Below are 16,580 nucleotides of genomic sequence, written 5' to 3' on the forward strand. Positions count from 1 at the left end.
GTGGGTCTGTAGATACTCAGGTTACCCAAATATATGTTCAGAAACACTGTAGAAGTGGCGTTTTCATAATATATCCCCTTTAAAATGACTGACAGATATTCTGTAACATCATATGAAAGGTAATTCATCCTTTGGCAGACAGCTATTTTCCATATGAGTGTAAACGTATGAGAAAGGTGTATTTACATTAAACATTAAAATGAAACAGAAACAAATATTGAACATTTAATCAAATATTTATTTGTTATGACGACTTCACCGTTTTCATGTTTTTTTTAAATTATAAATCGTATTAAAGTGTTCTGTATTTGTGTTGATTGACAGGAGGTGGTCATTGTGTGACAGAGTTAAGAAAGAAAGAGTAGAAGCTGAACAAACAGCTCAACTAAACTCAAGATAAACAGTGTCAATAAATAATAAAGGTTCATGTCAAAACATTCCTACTACAGTGTTAGCACTTTGGTTTTTGGCTTTCATCTCATTTCTTGTATAAACTTGTAAAAATACAGACCAAACAGCAAAGCCGATCATCTCAGTTTAAAAAACAAATAATTCAGTTGTGTTATAAATTATGGTTACTTAGTTTTTGTGGTGTAAGTGTAGAAGCAAGAAAACTCGATTCTTATTCCAAACTCTGAATCACAACTCTTATAAAATGTGTCTAAAAAGAGTGATTGGTTACAGGTGAATCAGTTAGTTGCACACAGATCCTTCTCCCTCTGGAAGATCCTCATCTGTTGTGTTGTGTTGCTCGTTCCTGCAGGTCAGTGCTCTGCAGATGCTCTGGCTGAACACAAGGAAAAATGTAATCAGTATTGTCAGGACATCAGAAGTGCTCTCACTTCTTTAACTTGCATCAGAGGTTCTTATGCAGATCAAACAAGAAGAGGTTTTCGAAGATTTCACATAGAATAAGGGTTCCCAAACTTTTTAGCCTGTGACCCCTAAAATAAGGTGCTAGAGACTGGAAACCCACACTGTCCATGGAGGGGGTTAAAACATTTACTGTTGGTCACAGCCGGGCAGACTAACAGGCTACATTTTTTTTTGTCATTTATTGTAACAAGGAAAAGACAATTAATCTTTTTACCTACTTTGTTTGTATATATTTTCACAAAAAGTAGTAAAATGTGCAGTTTTAAGTCATTTTATGTTTTTGAAAGGAATCTCGCAACCCCCTCTCTCAGTGCCTTGTGACCCCCCCAGAGGGTCTCGACCCCCACTTTGAGAACCACTGACAGCTGTGTCACAACTTAGACAGAACACTGAGCCGCCTTTGTGGGCCAAAAAATAAAAAATATGAACAATGAGTTCAACCTAATTCTGGTATTGACTAGCAAGGGCGCGGACCTTTAATAATTTAGTCGACCAATCGCACATCTCTAATTTTAAATCAACATAAAAAAGGAAATTCAGCCTTAAATTCTGTAGACATAAAAAACTACAGTCCTGAGAAATGTGGGCGCCTCATGTACAACAGTGGAATAGTATAGTATCCATTAGGCTGGATATTTCCCACAACCCCAGGATACGATATATATCATGATATAGGATTCACTACAACAGCTGTTCTTTATTGTTGAGAATAAGAACAGAGACGTATTAAGGATCCTACGACTTCAAACACTTAAATTCAGGTCCTCAGAGATCCTAGAAATACATTAATATATTTGAATCCCAGAGCTATGGTTATGGTGTTATTGTGAACACCAATTGTCTTTTAAAACTGTCACCACAGCTTTGCAGCCACATCAATTCTGTAACATCTGCATCGATATGTGTTTGCAAGGAGCACATGACGATATATTGCCATATGGATTTTTTGAGCACAGCCCTAATATACATAATAATAAAATCTACAAACATGACCGTCATTAGTCCTGAAAGAGACCATTGTTATATTTAAGAAAGAAAGCACACAACTCGCACCAAACACCACACCTTCACAAAGCAGCCCTTCACGATACAAGAGCGACACATACCAAAACAACGGCTGAAAGAAACCAAAGATCTTTGGCCAGGAAATCCCCCCAAACAAAGAAGCCAAGACTGAGCACAGATTGAATTCAAGGCCTCGCTACAAATATGGAGGAAAATGCAAAACCAAACTACAAAATGTTCAGTCAAATGTTAGAAGATGATTTTCTTTTATCAGAGAATGTTTTATAGTCAGGCTTGAGCCCCGTGTCCACCAAGCTTTTTTTTTTTTCTGAGGGTCGGATTTTCAGTTGTTTTCAATGAGGAGAGAGCGCACGCAGCAGCAGGCTAAGAAAAGCCCAGTGCCCAGCTTTTTTTTCTGAGCACTCTGCCTTCTTTGTGTGCCGCCTCAGGATCATATCTTGTACCCATGTCCTTTTTTCTTTTCTTTTTTTTTTTAAATGTGTCTGATCGGGAATAATAAAAGATCTAAAATAAAAAACCTTACAGTAAAAGGTTACAGACAGATGTGCAATGCTAGGTGGACACAGGGTCTTAGTCTTTAATTTTTTTTGTTCCAACCTCAGATTTTGTCTCGTTATGAAAATGAAAGGAAACTAAATCTTCTCAGGTTCATTCAGGGCACATTTCTTAGGGGTTAGGAGAGTTCGCTTTGTCACCAATCTGTGCACACTCCATGGCCAGAACATTTTATACAGAGACACACATCACCGGGAACACAATGACGCACACATCCAACGAGGGAAATGGACATTGTACCTGGATCAGAATATCGCCGCAATTCTCCAGCCCCTCAGTCTGCACACCGGGGACACACACAATATTTGGTTTGTAACTAGAGTCACTGTGTGTGTGTTTGTTTGTTAGTGTTTGTGAGATCTGATGGAAGTACAGTTTAAGTTTCAAGTTTAAGAGATAGTGACAACATTTAGGTTGGTGGTCTCTAATTGGCTGTTTGCAGGATTACTTGCTTTAACTATGAAGGTTAGGTTAACCATAATGAGTGTTGAAAAACTGATATTAAAGCAAACAGCTGGAGGATGCATAGTGTTGACAATGGTGGGTGAGTGCACTGACCTGCAACCAGTTTGCTTTTGCGTGACGCCTCAGAGGCCAGAACCTGAGACACGTTCCTGATCCTCTCCTGCTGCTGCAGAGCCGAGTCCAGCTCACTGAAGTCCAGCGGTGCAGACGGCTGAATGTTCTGAACACTGTCGACACAAACACTCAGGACAATAAACCAAGGGACTCATGACAAGGTATTTGATGAAGAACCTGCCCTGGGTTGTCACATAGCTAGAGGAGGTACTAATCACTGAGCTTTACAATCCTTCAGTGGTAACTTGGTGACAGTTTTTATTTTATTGATTTATTTTTGGGGCTTGTTTTGCCTTATAAGGAGGGTGGACAAAGTCAGAAACCGGGGAGAGTGAGTGGGGAAAGACATGCCAGAAAGGACATTTTGCATAATATGTGACCTTGAATATTTAACTCCAAGCATCTTCCTTGTGCATAGTGATTCAGCCCAAGAGATAACGTAAGCACCATAATCAACAGCAGTGTCAACCCAACGATTTGAGGTCAGTCTACCTGGATTTGGTCAGCAGGGTCTTGATGCGCTCGGCCCGGTGCGAGCGTTCCTCCAGCTCCTCCGGACTCAGAGGCTCTTCAGAGTCAGACTCGATGTAGCGCTCTGGGATTACAACTTTCTGAGGTTTGGACAGCTGCATGTTGGACAGACAGGTGGTCAGTCTTATAATCCATTAGTTTAAGGACAGCCCTGTTTACTACATGATACACAAAAACTAATGTTCGCTAGTTTTTTCAGTGTTTCTGAAAGTTTCAAGAAAACTACCAACCCTACCTTTAATGCTACATTTATTCACGGGAGCTTTGAACTTCTAGAATCTCTAAAAATGTAAACCTGTCCTTGATGTAGTTCCCTGCCTCTTTTCTCGCTCAGATGTGTGTCTACCTCTCGGCTGATGTCCAGGTTATATTCGAAAGGCTCCACGTCGACCTCTCGTATGTGCGCCTTCACCGTCACCCACTCCTCTGATTGGATCTTTTCTCTGTCTTTCACTTGATTCCACCCTTCATCACTTTGACCCTCTGCAACAGGTCGTTCCACCTGCCAATCAAACACCTGGAGAGGGCAGGAGGCAGGATTACACGGCTGGCTGGGTGACTTTGAAACAGATTTTCACAGAACATTTGAAGATGTGAGCCTTTCAATACATTGAAATACATTATGAAGGGTTTGGGATTTTTTAAAATGATTATAAAACTGATTCAGAGCCGTTGAGATTGACACAGATGAAACACATTTCTATACATATCTCTGCCTGTGTCTTTTATTTAATACTTAGGTCTGATTTCTGTGGATATCTGCATATTTACTTTATTTTAACAAAAAGACTTGAAAGTTTCACATGTGTGTATTTAAGAGCAGAGATAATTATCTTATCAGTTAATTAACTGGGATTAAATTATTTTGCAGCATATTTTATCACTGATTTACTCAAAATTCAAATCTTTTAAAATTTGAACATGTGTTTATTGGTCCCGTCTTCCGTGATGGTAAATTTAAATCTTTGGATTCTTCACTTTTTATCAGCGATAGAACTGACACATGCAGAGCTTTTACTTCTTCTGGACAAATATGTGAGCAAGAGATTATTTAAAAAAAAAAAAAAAAATCTGCAGGTAAATGGATGACATGAAAGAGAATTGGGAGTTGTAGCCCTAGTTTCTTTTAAATGTCATTAAAGGTTAATAGAAAGTCCAGAGGTAGGGGCTCAGTTACGATCTCTTTGAGGGTAAAAGCACCAGTGAGGAAATCATGAAAATAACTGATATTAGCAGAGTTATAAAATGAAAAAGACCAAACTATTGTCGTGGTAGATTTTTCCCCAAGGAGTTTGATTGATGTCTTTGAATGATGATGCTGTGGTTAAACATATTGAGTCTCTGCAGTGAGTCGTGTCTCAGCTAGAGGGAGACAAATGTCGAGTTTTTAAAAATCTCTGCAATGAGGAATAACTACAGGTTAAATTTTCCACACAGGAATACCACATAGAATTCCCAAGGACTAAGAGTTTGTGTTTCTGGAAGTTGTAATTGCACACTACACTAGATATTCTGCTCCCCCATATACCAACACATTCTCATCTATAAAAACAGTCTGACTCTTATTCTCAGCCTTGTACTTGTGTCTATGTGCACATGGTCTGTTTCCAACACAGAGAACTCCCAGGGCTATAAGTCTGTGTGTCATGAAGTTGTAATTACACACTTAGGTTGTCAGATCTTTTTGAAACTTTGATATAATTCTAGGAAAAAGTCCTAATCCCCTGATAGTCAGCATTTTTTTGTTTTAAATTACCAAAACATTGCATGCAAACTCCCACACAACGTATAAGTTGCACATATACATTGGCAATGTGTCTCCTCTGCTGTCACCTCCTCTGCTCTGTCTGAAGAGACATAAATGTAACTTTTGGATCTTTATTTGCCGACCTGTGAATCTGACCACAGCTGCTCTCTCTATCTCTTTTTTTTGGTTAAAATTGTGAGTGAAGATCTACATTTTTTAAGCTTTGATACTTTGATAATAACTATACTTGTGAACATTAAAATAAGAGTGATTGTATCATTTTAAAACATGTGGTATCAGATGTAAGAAAGTATAAAAAACTTTAACACAAAACACATCCTTCTCCCCTTTAAACACTTTCTTATTTGCAAAATAATTGGACTCCTATTCTGGAACAAGTAGTTATGTCCATGAGCATGTGGTGAGTGTGCATGTGTGGTACTTGTTGTGAGTAATCATCCAAGAAGCATCAAAGCAGTGCATGCATCCACTCCCCTCCACATCCTGCAGCAGCGTCTGATCTGTCGCTGTGTTCACATGCTCTGAGAAAACATCCCATGCCTTGTTGTGCTCAGGAGAATCAGACACACACAGAGGGAAAGAGAGGAAGAAACCATGCAGACAAAAACAGATTCAAACCCAAACTCCCCCCACCACCACCACACCAGATTAGGAAGAACACAGCAAAGAGGAGGTTCAGAAGCAAGAAACTCTTTATTGTCGAGTGCAAATCTCTACATGATAGAAAAGAAAAGGGGAAAGAGTTGGTTGTTGCTTCTCTAATGACACAGAATTAGGTTGTGATTCGCAGTTTCACTTCTCTAAGATCTCTACTATATTTCTACTCTTCAACTGAGCAACCTCCTGGAACTATTTTCTTTTTTGATCTCATATATCGTACGGAGCTCTGGAAGGGTAAAAAAAAAGGATTATGGCAAAAAAGCTTTCAACATCAATACTTGTCTGAAAAACAAGGAGTGGACAGCGGAGCCGTGAAAAACCACTTCACCTTTCATCAAATATTGCAACAGTACGGCCCCTTATTGTCCTTTCCTCACCGAGTCCTCATGACAAAGATGTCCACTCCTTGTTCACTCTTGTTTCTTATTGCATTTTAGCCTGTCTCGTGTATTTAGGATGCATAAAACAGCACAGCATAGGCCACTTTAAAAAGCACTCCCATGAGTACTGATTCTCTTCCCGCCTTCAATTGTGGCATTGCAAAAAAATCCACCACTGTCAAACCATAAAAAATAACCTTGTAGCCTGTACAAGAAAAGGCTGTTTTAATGAGGATGTTAATTCAAATATAAAACGGTGTAAACACGTTGGATGCTGGCGGAGTAGAGAAAATAAAATATGCTCTCGTGTTTATGGTTATTATGCATTAAAAAGATGTAAAAAGAAGAGGATTACAGACTATGTATTGCTCACTGTTAAGGGGGATGTTTGATTGCAAGGGGTTCTGGGAAATGCAGTGTGATTACAGGCAGATCTCACAGCAGATTTGAGTGTTAGTCTGTAATCAATATGTTGTTCGCTTTGAGTCGTCACAAGACTAGAAAAGCGCTACACAAGCTCAAGTCCACTTGCCATGTATGCGTAAAGTTATGTTAATGGAAGACTCTGACAGTTTGAATTTTATTTCATATCTTATTTTTTTGCCCAGTTAGCATTGTTAGCATGACCATTATGGGCACCAAACAGACTGTATAAAAAGATGGACGATGAGACAACTCCCCAAAAGTGAAGCAAAAAGATTTGGAGCTCCCCCTACTGACTTGCTGCAGTATAGGTCATAAGCTCCACCCTCTCCATTGGTCGAACTATTCAATTAAAAGAAATGTTAAATAAGTGCTTCTCAAACATGGTTTATGTATGTAAAGTTTGTTCTTATTATGCTGATTTTTGTCCAAGTTCTTATTTTTCAAAGTTTAGTTTTAATTATCTATTTGTTGCAGTAGAAAGGATAGACTCCATGATTGACATTTCTGTTGACAAATGAGGCTCCAGCGGGGGAGGGGGGTGTTAGCAACCAGATGAGCAGAGTGGAGGAGGAAGAGCAGAAGGAACGTAACAAACACTAACACGAGAGTCATTAAACTTTCCATAACCGTGAGTGTCTGCTTCGAACCAACGTGAGAATCTGTTCTGCTGTGGACTGTTCACACCAGAGGCATTTCTTTATGTATTATATGAATGAATGTATACGTTTGTTTTGTTATCAGAAGGAGTGGGACGTCAACACGGCTGCTCCACCAGCTGATCCCTACTGCACAGACTCTGGCTTTAAAGCCTTGTTTCCACCAAGCAGTCCAGTTCAGTTCAGTCCAGTTTGGTCCAGTTTGGTCTAGTTTGGTACAGTGTGGTACGGTAAACCCTGATCTTGCTTGCATTTCCACAGTCAACCGTACCCTGATTGGGTAGGCTGGATGGCAACAGCTGCGTCAGCTATGTTAGCGTGACATCATAGCAGCACAACACAGTGTAGCCCGCCAATAATTCGACAAAGAAGAATGCGACACAGTGAACCAGGGGAAACAATGGAGGATGTCCAGCAGGAGCCTTATTTGTCAACAGAGCTTTCAATCTGATATTGACTGATATTATCGAAAAAAAAACAAAAACAGCCTTGAGATCACTCTCTCAAAATCCACTGGACTGGATTTAAACATGGCACGTTTTGTGTTTGTCCTTTATTACTGCTGTCGCATGGTAAGTGACGATGCTTTCGACCAAGGAGCGGACTGTAGTGTGCCTAGCTCCACCCCAACAGAAGGGTAGAAAACATGGTATGGATCGGTTATTTTGGTTATTCCCAACTTCTGAAAGTCGGAAAGCCAATAAATGTCTACAGAACCGAACCATACGGACCGCTTGGCAGAAACAGGGCTTAAATAGGCATTTTGTCAGAACTAATCACGTGTATTTTGGCTTCATTTTTGTACAACAGGGGGAGGTTGAGACCAGGCGTCCATCTTTATATACAGTCAAAGTATTCAAAGTCAAAGTATTCCTTCCCGAGGTTAAAGCAGCAGTGTTTCTACATCCTCCCGTCTAAATTCTGCTTTCTCACAGAAAAGCAACCTGAACGCTAGCTCTCGCATCACTTCTATGATTCTGAGGTGGAGATGCACACTTGAAACATGATTCATCACGATGCTGATTAAGGAGGTAAAAGGCAAAAAGATCGTCAGCAAAACAAGGCACTTGGATTTCATTTGACGGAAAGAAAGAAGGGAGGTTTGATCATGATTTTTGTGCCACTAGTGTTTCCTCTTTCATCTCATCAACCTGACTACTCTTTATTTATTTTTTCCAACATTTCCATCACTCCTCTATATGCTCTATATACCAAATCTCTACAAAATATAGCTGTACAGCTGTGTACTGAAAATATCCCTCAGTAAATAAATAAAAGTGTACATTACACGGTATGTAGATGTACATAAATGGGCTCTTCTCTCTACTTTCTGCTAATAAAACACAGAGAAAGGAAGGCAGAGCGATGCCTTCCTTCCCCTCCTTTCTTTATGGATTTACATTCAGATTTGTGTCAGTGAGGTCCCACCGGGGGGGCAGTGGTAACAAGGGGTTAAAGTGACCCCTTAACTTTTAAAAAAATACACAGGGAGCGACACTTTGCCAGTCCGAAACTATCCAAACATTCCCCGTAATCTCCTGTGCTCGTTTTATCTCCAAGTGTTCTTAAAGCATTAACCAAGCTAGCTAACCCGCCACAGGCAGTCCCACCATTTTGCTTGTTAGTGTTAACGTTACACAAGGCAGAGAGTGCTAGCGTGTTAGCATTTCTGCTGGGTTATTATGTTGCTGGGGGCTGGAGGGTGGCATAGCAGCAGTGGTGGTGCAGGTGGTGCTCCCTGTGTCTGCTGCTGCTGCGCTGTGGAGGAGGGTAACGTACGGAGGCCGGAGGGTCGGATGTGTTGGAGGGCAGCCTGGAGGAGGAGGAGGAGCGCTGGGTGGTGACGGTGGAGGTGGAAAGGCCCGTGCAGGAACGTTCGCCCTGGCTGAGGTTCCTCTTGCGCTCGCGGACTAGCAACCTCTGGTGGCGCTTCATCCGCTCCAGCTGCTCCTCCGCCGTCATTCTCCCTGGGGGCTGGGCGCCCGGGAGCTGCGGGCCTTCAGTGGGCGATGACAGACGCTCAAAGGCACTCTTTGGTCTCTCCTGGTGAGACTGTAAAGGAAGACACACACAAGAAGAAGGAATTTGTTAGTGGTTTTAAGCGATGTTGAAGAGGGGAGTTCTTTTTTGGGATTTCTTGAAGGTGGAGAGTGAGGGGGGAGTCTCTGCTGTTTTTTTTGGGAGTGAGTTCCAGAGGGTGGGAGGGGCAATGGAGCGATGGTTAGAATGTTAATAACATCAAGCCTTAACAAACATTGAGCCAGTCTTGATTTGTCCAGCTGATCACAGGGGTCTGCTGTTACCTCCACCCCTGTTATCTTGACTCACCCTGGCTGCAGAGCTTCCTCTCCTCAGGGTGACATAGGACGAGATGTAGTTGGACTGGTTCAGCCGCGATGAGGAGCCTGACAGACCTAGTCGATGATATCAGGACAAGAATCAATACCAATAAGTACTCACAAAGTGTCTCTCATTCTTGTCGGTTAAAAAGTTGATAACCTGTACTTTATGCACACTTGAAGTTTAAACGAGCTACGATAAAGTCAGCAAAGATGGATAATTAAATATTCTATGGCTCTGAACATCTTTGCGGAACATATAACTCATATTACAAACATGTTGTCTTATTTTGAAATTGTAAAACATGAGTAGACCAACAACACATATTTAGGTCTCTGAGCTTCTCTGCACAACCAATTATCTGACTGCTCTGTTTCCACATCAACTCAACAGCAACTTCTCTGCATCATAGTGAAAATAACAACTAAAGTTATAATGACAGTTACATGTTTGAGTTGGTTTAGATCTCCTTCTCTCTTATGTGTTGTTCATTGTTGCATTTGTCTTGTAATCTGTGTGTCATGATGGATGTCGAGCTTGCTGGCTGCAAACAAATCTACCTACAGGTAGAAATAAAGTAACCTGAACCTGATGAAGCTGCACAGCGTATAACATACTGACACCTCGACATGCCAAAACAGATAAGAGTAAGATAAGAATTTATCAGCCTGCTTTAAATTGTGCATCCCTTCTTTTGTATCATATGTAATGGGAAAATAGCAGCAAGGTCAGGAAATGCAAGGTCACACGTAATGCTAAATTAAAGAGGAAATTCTTTCAGTTAAACATAAAACACAAGTTGGAAAACTTGCTAATCATTCAGTATAAGGAGTGAGTTATACGACATATCCAGTGTTGGAAAATGAATGCTTAAGAGCTTGACATTTTGTATTTACAAAATTAGATTCCCAATCTATTGAAAATGTTCATTATAGTTGACCATCTCCTCTGAAACGTACGCCTCCTCTGATGGTGGCAACGAGTGATAATTCAATGATAGATTTTAATTGGAGAATTCTCGAGTCTGAAGAGATTGAGTCTCAAAAGGAAAATGTGTTTCTTTCTGAACTCAAACACACCTTTACATAGTACATATTCACGTTTGAATCAATTTAATTAAAACTTGTTAGGTACAGATATTTCTCATATTTACACCCTTTAGCAAAAACAGTTACCAATATCCCATCAAAAATATAAACATTTCAATTCCACTGACACTCTGACTGTTTTAATTACACACAAACTAAATCGAGGACAGACTTATAGCTGGTATTCATTAATTTTTTTAAATCACTAGCCATAAAAAATGCTTTTTTAAAGAGGGCATATTATGAAAAATCAATTTTTACAGTGTTTTTCAACATAAATGTGGGTAACCTGAGTGTCTACCGACACAGAAAAGGGTTACAATATGTCCTCTTTAAAGTTTTATTTTACATGTTACAGTTCAGATACCTTGGCTTTGGAAATACTGGTAGTCAGCATCAGACCCGGCGCTGTGGTGGCTCATCGCTGGCAGCTCTGGTTCACTCAAGTACGACCGCAAGTCGGGCTGACACAAAGACAAATGACAAAGAAAGACAGCTGGATATAAATTAATGTAAAGACTTAGTTTGTGATCAACCTCGTCAAAGATGGATGTCAACGTCTTCATTTCAACAAAATTCATAAACAGGACATTTTTACCATACCTTACAGTCTCCATTGATGACATACTGCCCGCTCTCCCGGTCCCTTTTCCTTTCATCTGATTGGCGTTTGAGCCCACGCACAGACATGTGGCGGATGACCGAGGCCTCTTTGGGGAGAGGCGGCACCACAGGGGGCGTCTCCTCGTAGTCGTAGAGGCGAGGCAGTGGTGGCCTGGGAGGGGCGCTTTCCTCTGCCTGGATCAATCAATCAGAGTGGAGTGTTTTTAGAAGTACAACAGGAACTTTTGGTGAGGCTGCAGAAACTCAATCAGAATAAATCCATACTTTATAAAACTTAACATCACGTCGATGTCGTTGAGTATTTCTCCAGCGGGAGGGCGACACTTACCCACTTTGGCACAGTGCTGTGAGGCAAAGTGTAGGAGACGATGGTGGGGATGGAGCTGCGAGGAGGAGGCTGGACCTCCTTGATTGGAGAAGGCACTGCCGAGTCTGACACTGAAGGCACTAATTTCCTCTCTAGAGGAACCGAACAGAGAAAACTAAGTTTGGCTTTGAATTGTCAGATGGATTTAAAGTAAGAGAAAAAATCACTCTACCATTCTTCATTTTTCTAAAAACTACGAGAGTGACTTTTTTTAGATAATAAGTATTAAGTTGCCATGGTAACCAACCTGGGTTCTGGACAGAGTCGATGGTGATCTTGTAGTTGGTTTTGCTGGCACTCAGTCCTGCCATCACGTCCTCGATCCTCCACAGCTCGCGCTTCATATCAGCTTTCTCCTGCTGCAGTTTTACATATGGCAAACACACACACACACACACACACACACACACACACACACACACACACACACACACACACACACACACACACACACACACACACACACACACACACACACACACACACACACACACACACACACACACACACACAAGTTTTGTGAAATCGCATGTTCTATTCTGCTTTCACGTATGTTTGCTGCACCTTGGCTTTAAAGGTGACAGATTTGATTGTTTGATTGTCATTTTTAACCCCTTCTCCTGTTGTACTCCAGATTTGTAACTTGATTATCGGCCTACTTCACATTGATACCAACCAAATGGGTGTTATTCATGCTCTATGTGGGTCATGATTGTAGCTGTGTATAAAGCTGCAGTTCCAGCTCTCACCTGGTGGGTGGTGCTGTGGTTCATGTGTGCCTGCAGCACCATCCTCAGCTGCTCCACTGATCGCTCCAGTCGGCTGTACTCCTCCCAGGCGAGTGCCATCTCCTGCAATACACACACACACACACACACACACACACACTCAGAATAACACATCATTAGAAAAATCATTATATAAGTGTTTAAATAATAATAATACCAAGCAGCCACACTGTCTCTCATTCACACAAACACATGCACAAACCGTGGAGAGGCGTGAAATCTGGGCCCTGATGGTTACCAGGTCCTCCTGCAGCAGCCTCTGCTGGTAGGCGATCTTGCTGGCGTGGGCCGGCTGCTCCTGGTACTGCTCCATCTGCTGGTGGGACAGATCCAGAACACTCTCCAGCTTGTCCTAAAGGAGCCAGCAGTCAAGAGGTTAACCACAGCTTTGTTCAGACGCTTGAAGCTCTGCAAATGTGTACTCAAGATTAATCTGCCAATTAGACTGCAGAGGGCAGCATGTTTCCAACAAGGTCTTCCAACAATTTGAGCCCCTCTAGCCAAAAAAACATGTTCATTTAGACTAATTAATTATAGAAAAAAAATAAACAGTCACAAAAATCAACGCTAATTAATTGTACTCTGATGTCATGTGTCACTGATCGTACAGCCGTCCACAGCGGACTTAGAAATGTCATGGCTTTTTGTTTTATTGTTATCCATCTTTTGAGACGAATAAAACATAGATGAAGAGGGAGAGAGACGAAGAGAAGAGGGCGAGGCAAGCAGCCTGCAGAGAACAGAAGTGCACTGTCTGTGTGTGTGTGTGTGTGTGTGTGTGTGTGTGTGTGTGTGTGTGTGTGTGTGTGTGTCTGTGTGTGTGTATGTGTGTGGGAGTGTTGAGGTGTTGGCAGGGAAGAAACTTGATCAGCTTAAAGTGAATTCACTCATTAACATGAAGAACAGTAGAATTGAAATGTGGAAGCTTTGTAGATAAAACTATAAACAGGGTTTCCAACAGTGAATCAAGCTGTAATTCAGTCCTTCTCATTTATACATTACTAATTAATTAAAAACTCTGCAATTAATTATATTTATAAAAATGTAATCAATTGACAGCTCTACTTTTTGCTCTACTTGCTTGGAAATCTAATCTAATCAAAAAATTAGATTTTTAGTGCTGTCTTCTTTCTGAGTCCTGATTCACCATCTTTAAAATCAAACTTCACTGCAGCTCATGAGATATCAGCAGTCTGAGCTCTGCCCTTGAACGTGGCACGATCCTTTTTTATACTTCATCAAAGTGCCCGTCATTTCATGCCTGATGACTCATCACTCAACAACCAGATGCTTTGATTGACAGGCGGCCTCTTTAACTAGCGGGGTCGTGTGCACCTTGTCGTCCTTCAGGGAGCTGATCCTCGCCTCCAGATCCTTCAGTATCTTGTCCTGCTCGCACAAGCGGCTCAACTTCACCTGCAGAGGGAGACACAGAGCTGAGTGGAGCATGAAGAAAATAAACACTTCTCTTGTGCACTAAAGAGTGTTTCTGCGTGTTGACCTCTGGTGATTAAGTGCTCAATTTACTTAATTACACCTTCCTCCTGTTTGTGCAGCCGATAAATTAGCAACTGCAAGAAGGAGAGTGTGTGTGTGTGTTACAGAGTACATTGTTGTCTTTTCACCTGTGCTTTGTGCAAATACACACCTCTGATTTAAATATTTAAAGGCATGCATGCAGGTTAGTAACACTTAATATCCTCAGTCCCATAGTGCCCCTGCTCTCATTCAGGTGTAATTACTGTGAGTGAGAACATCCCACAAAGAGAGTGCGACCCACCTGACACTTTTAATTACAGTGTCAGGGAGGCTCTTTTTAATTAAACCATGATTAAATCGAGCAAACTTCAAGGCAGAGGTTGAATCTCTTGGGATAAAACAACAACACATGCACACCGTGAGGTCAGTTTTGGGTGAACAAAGTGCTTACCAACGTACATTTTGACACTCCATACAGTTTTGATCCCCCTTCAGATGAATTATTAATCCGCTTGTTTTCTCCACTGCGATGTTGCTGTTGGATCTAATCGAATATTCATTGCGTACAACGCTCTCATCAATTGTTGAAACAGCTGCGTATGAAGCTTTTACTGTGAAATACTTTGAGAGGAGGTATGAGACTGTTTGGAAAGGCCGCAGGGATTTGTTTGCATAATCAAACTGGAAGAGTGATGATTTTCAACTATTAGCACTGTGTTGTCTGCCTCTTGACGCTAAGAGCAATAATACCCTCCTCCCACGCTTTCCCCACAACATCTATGTTTTGTTTTGTCTTAATAAACCTCACTTTTCTCCAACGATCGAGCTGAAACATTCAGTGCTGCTTTCCTAACTCAAATCTCACTCTCGCTTGTTTGGAGCAAACACTGCACACGAGAAGAGGAGGCAGCCAGTGTATCTGAAAAGTGAAGCAAAGCTCGACTGTTTGCACAATGAGGGATTTAGCAACAAACAACTAAATGAGTCCTATTTTTAACAAAAGCTGCCGTGAACAAAAGAGAGAGAGCACTGTTGAAATACATGATTTGTACAATGCATATAGTCTGCAGGAGTTCACATTCAATTTCATTCATTAAAACAATAAATCAGCCGATACTGGGGCCCAGGACTTCTATTTTTGTCTTATTGGTATTGAAACAGGTATCCATTTTGTTTTGTGTAAGTTTAAAAAACTTCTTGGGGCGCTGGTGGTGCAGTGGTGCAGTGGTTAGTGCGCGCGCACAAATCCTCAAATCCCACCTGTGGCTCCTTTCCCGCAAGTCATTCCCCACTCGTTCTCTCCCTGATTTCCGACTCTATCCACTGTCCTGTATCTATTTGTATTTGCACTAAGCTACATTCCTCAGTATAAATCAATGGATACATTTGACACATTGTTCATTTAAATAAAGTTTATGATGAGATTGTAGGGGAAAAAAAAGAGGAAGGTGTGCACACTGTTCAGCTTCCAATGAGAAATTTAATTTGAACCACTGCCTTAGCCTGAGGAAGCTCTTTTGGATCGACACGTTACCCTGTTCAGAATTTAGTTGCTCATTTGGAGCTGAACAGTGTGAACACCTTTCTCTTTTCTTCTGTACGTCATGCATTTTGTGTCCTGCACCTGCATGCATTTTGCTTGGATGTGCACAAACTAGTTTTCTCTTTTCATAGCAGCAAAATAAAGCATAAACATTTACATTAAATCTAAAATTTGCATTTCTACAGCAGCCCTTTAAAGTGCTTTTATTTACTCCATTTGCCTGTGGTTGTTTTGTTTTTTTTAGCTCTCGACTCGCAACTTTCAGTCTGACTTTTGCACCAAATTAAATTTATGTTGTTGACATGTCATCTTAAAACAACCTGTTTACTTACAGAGGAGCAGACAGGTTCAACCACATAACCTCCTTCACGGTGCAAAGAATAGAAGTGTGTGAATTTAATGCAGCCACTGTTTTAAAAAGCTCTTAAGCACTTACATCCACATCACTTTCTGCAACCTTGACAGCTTTCCCCGACTCCTTCAGCGTCTGACTTCCAGCTACCTAAAAATCACAAAGTAAACATTTCCACATGTGACATTGGTTTGTAAGAAGTGTCTGAATTATGGCACAATGCTGCTGAAATCAGAGTGATACAGAACACAGAGAGCAGCTACAAACTACAGGATAACAAGGCTGAGACAGACTCTATGTGACACATTCTCTTTGCCTCTTGTACATGACAGCATGGGTGAGTTTGGCACATAAAATCCGCTCTTCAAACGAAGAACATGATGGCTATGGACACTTTGAAGCCCTGCACAAGTTGCCTTATCAATAAAACATGTGCAAGCACGCAGTGTTCCCTCCATGCAGACAAAGTTGCAGTATTTTCTGTGAGAGCAGGAAGACATGTCTTTAAGAAACACACACCCTGCAGGGATCAGGTTCAGGTG

At 41.2% G+C, this 16,580-nt stretch overlaps 1 protein-coding gene across 14 annotated transcripts in view; it reads right to left on the reverse strand.

The window, feature by feature from the left end:
• Positions 1–217: 217 nt before the first annotated feature.
• Positions 218–16,580, reverse strand: part of plekha7a (pleckstrin homology domain containing, family A member 7a) — a 161,645-nt gene continuing 145,282 nt past the window's right edge. For 13 of the 14 annotated variants that reach the window (XM_029277827.2, XM_065956888.1, XM_065956896.1 and 10 more), the window contains 14 exons: positions 16,123–16,188; positions 14,000–14,080; positions 12,867–13,016; positions 12,626–12,727; positions 12,124–12,235; positions 11,838–11,968; positions 11,489–11,683; positions 11,253–11,349; positions 9,786–9,871; positions 9,237–9,509; positions 3,914–4,084; positions 3,529–3,662; positions 3,016–3,149; positions 218–787 (listed from right to left, as the gene is read on the reverse strand). In XM_029277827.2, the coding sequence (XP_029133660.1) occupies positions 765–787; positions 3,016–3,149; positions 3,529–3,662; positions 3,914–4,084; positions 9,237–9,509; positions 9,786–9,871; positions 11,253–11,349; positions 11,489–11,683; positions 11,838–11,968; positions 12,124–12,235; positions 12,626–12,727; positions 12,867–13,016; positions 14,000–14,080; positions 16,123–16,188 (1,755 nt within the window). In that variant the 3' untranslated portion in view covers positions 218–764. Of the gene's footprint in view, positions 788–2,697; positions 2,737–3,015; positions 3,150–3,528; positions 3,663–3,913; positions 4,085–9,236; positions 9,510–9,785; positions 9,872–11,252; positions 11,350–11,488; positions 11,684–11,837; positions 11,969–12,123; positions 12,236–12,625; positions 12,728–12,866; positions 13,017–13,999; positions 14,081–16,122; positions 16,189–16,580 lie in introns of all 14 variants that reach the window. The other variant, XM_065956887.1, reaches the window with a different exon arrangement.

The sequence above is a fragment of the Labrus bergylta genome, chromosome 7, assembly GCF_963930695.1.
Source record: "Labrus bergylta chromosome 7, fLabBer1.1, whole genome shotgun sequence".
Lineage (NCBI taxonomy): Eukaryota > Metazoa > Chordata > Actinopteri > Labriformes > Labridae > Labrus > Labrus bergylta.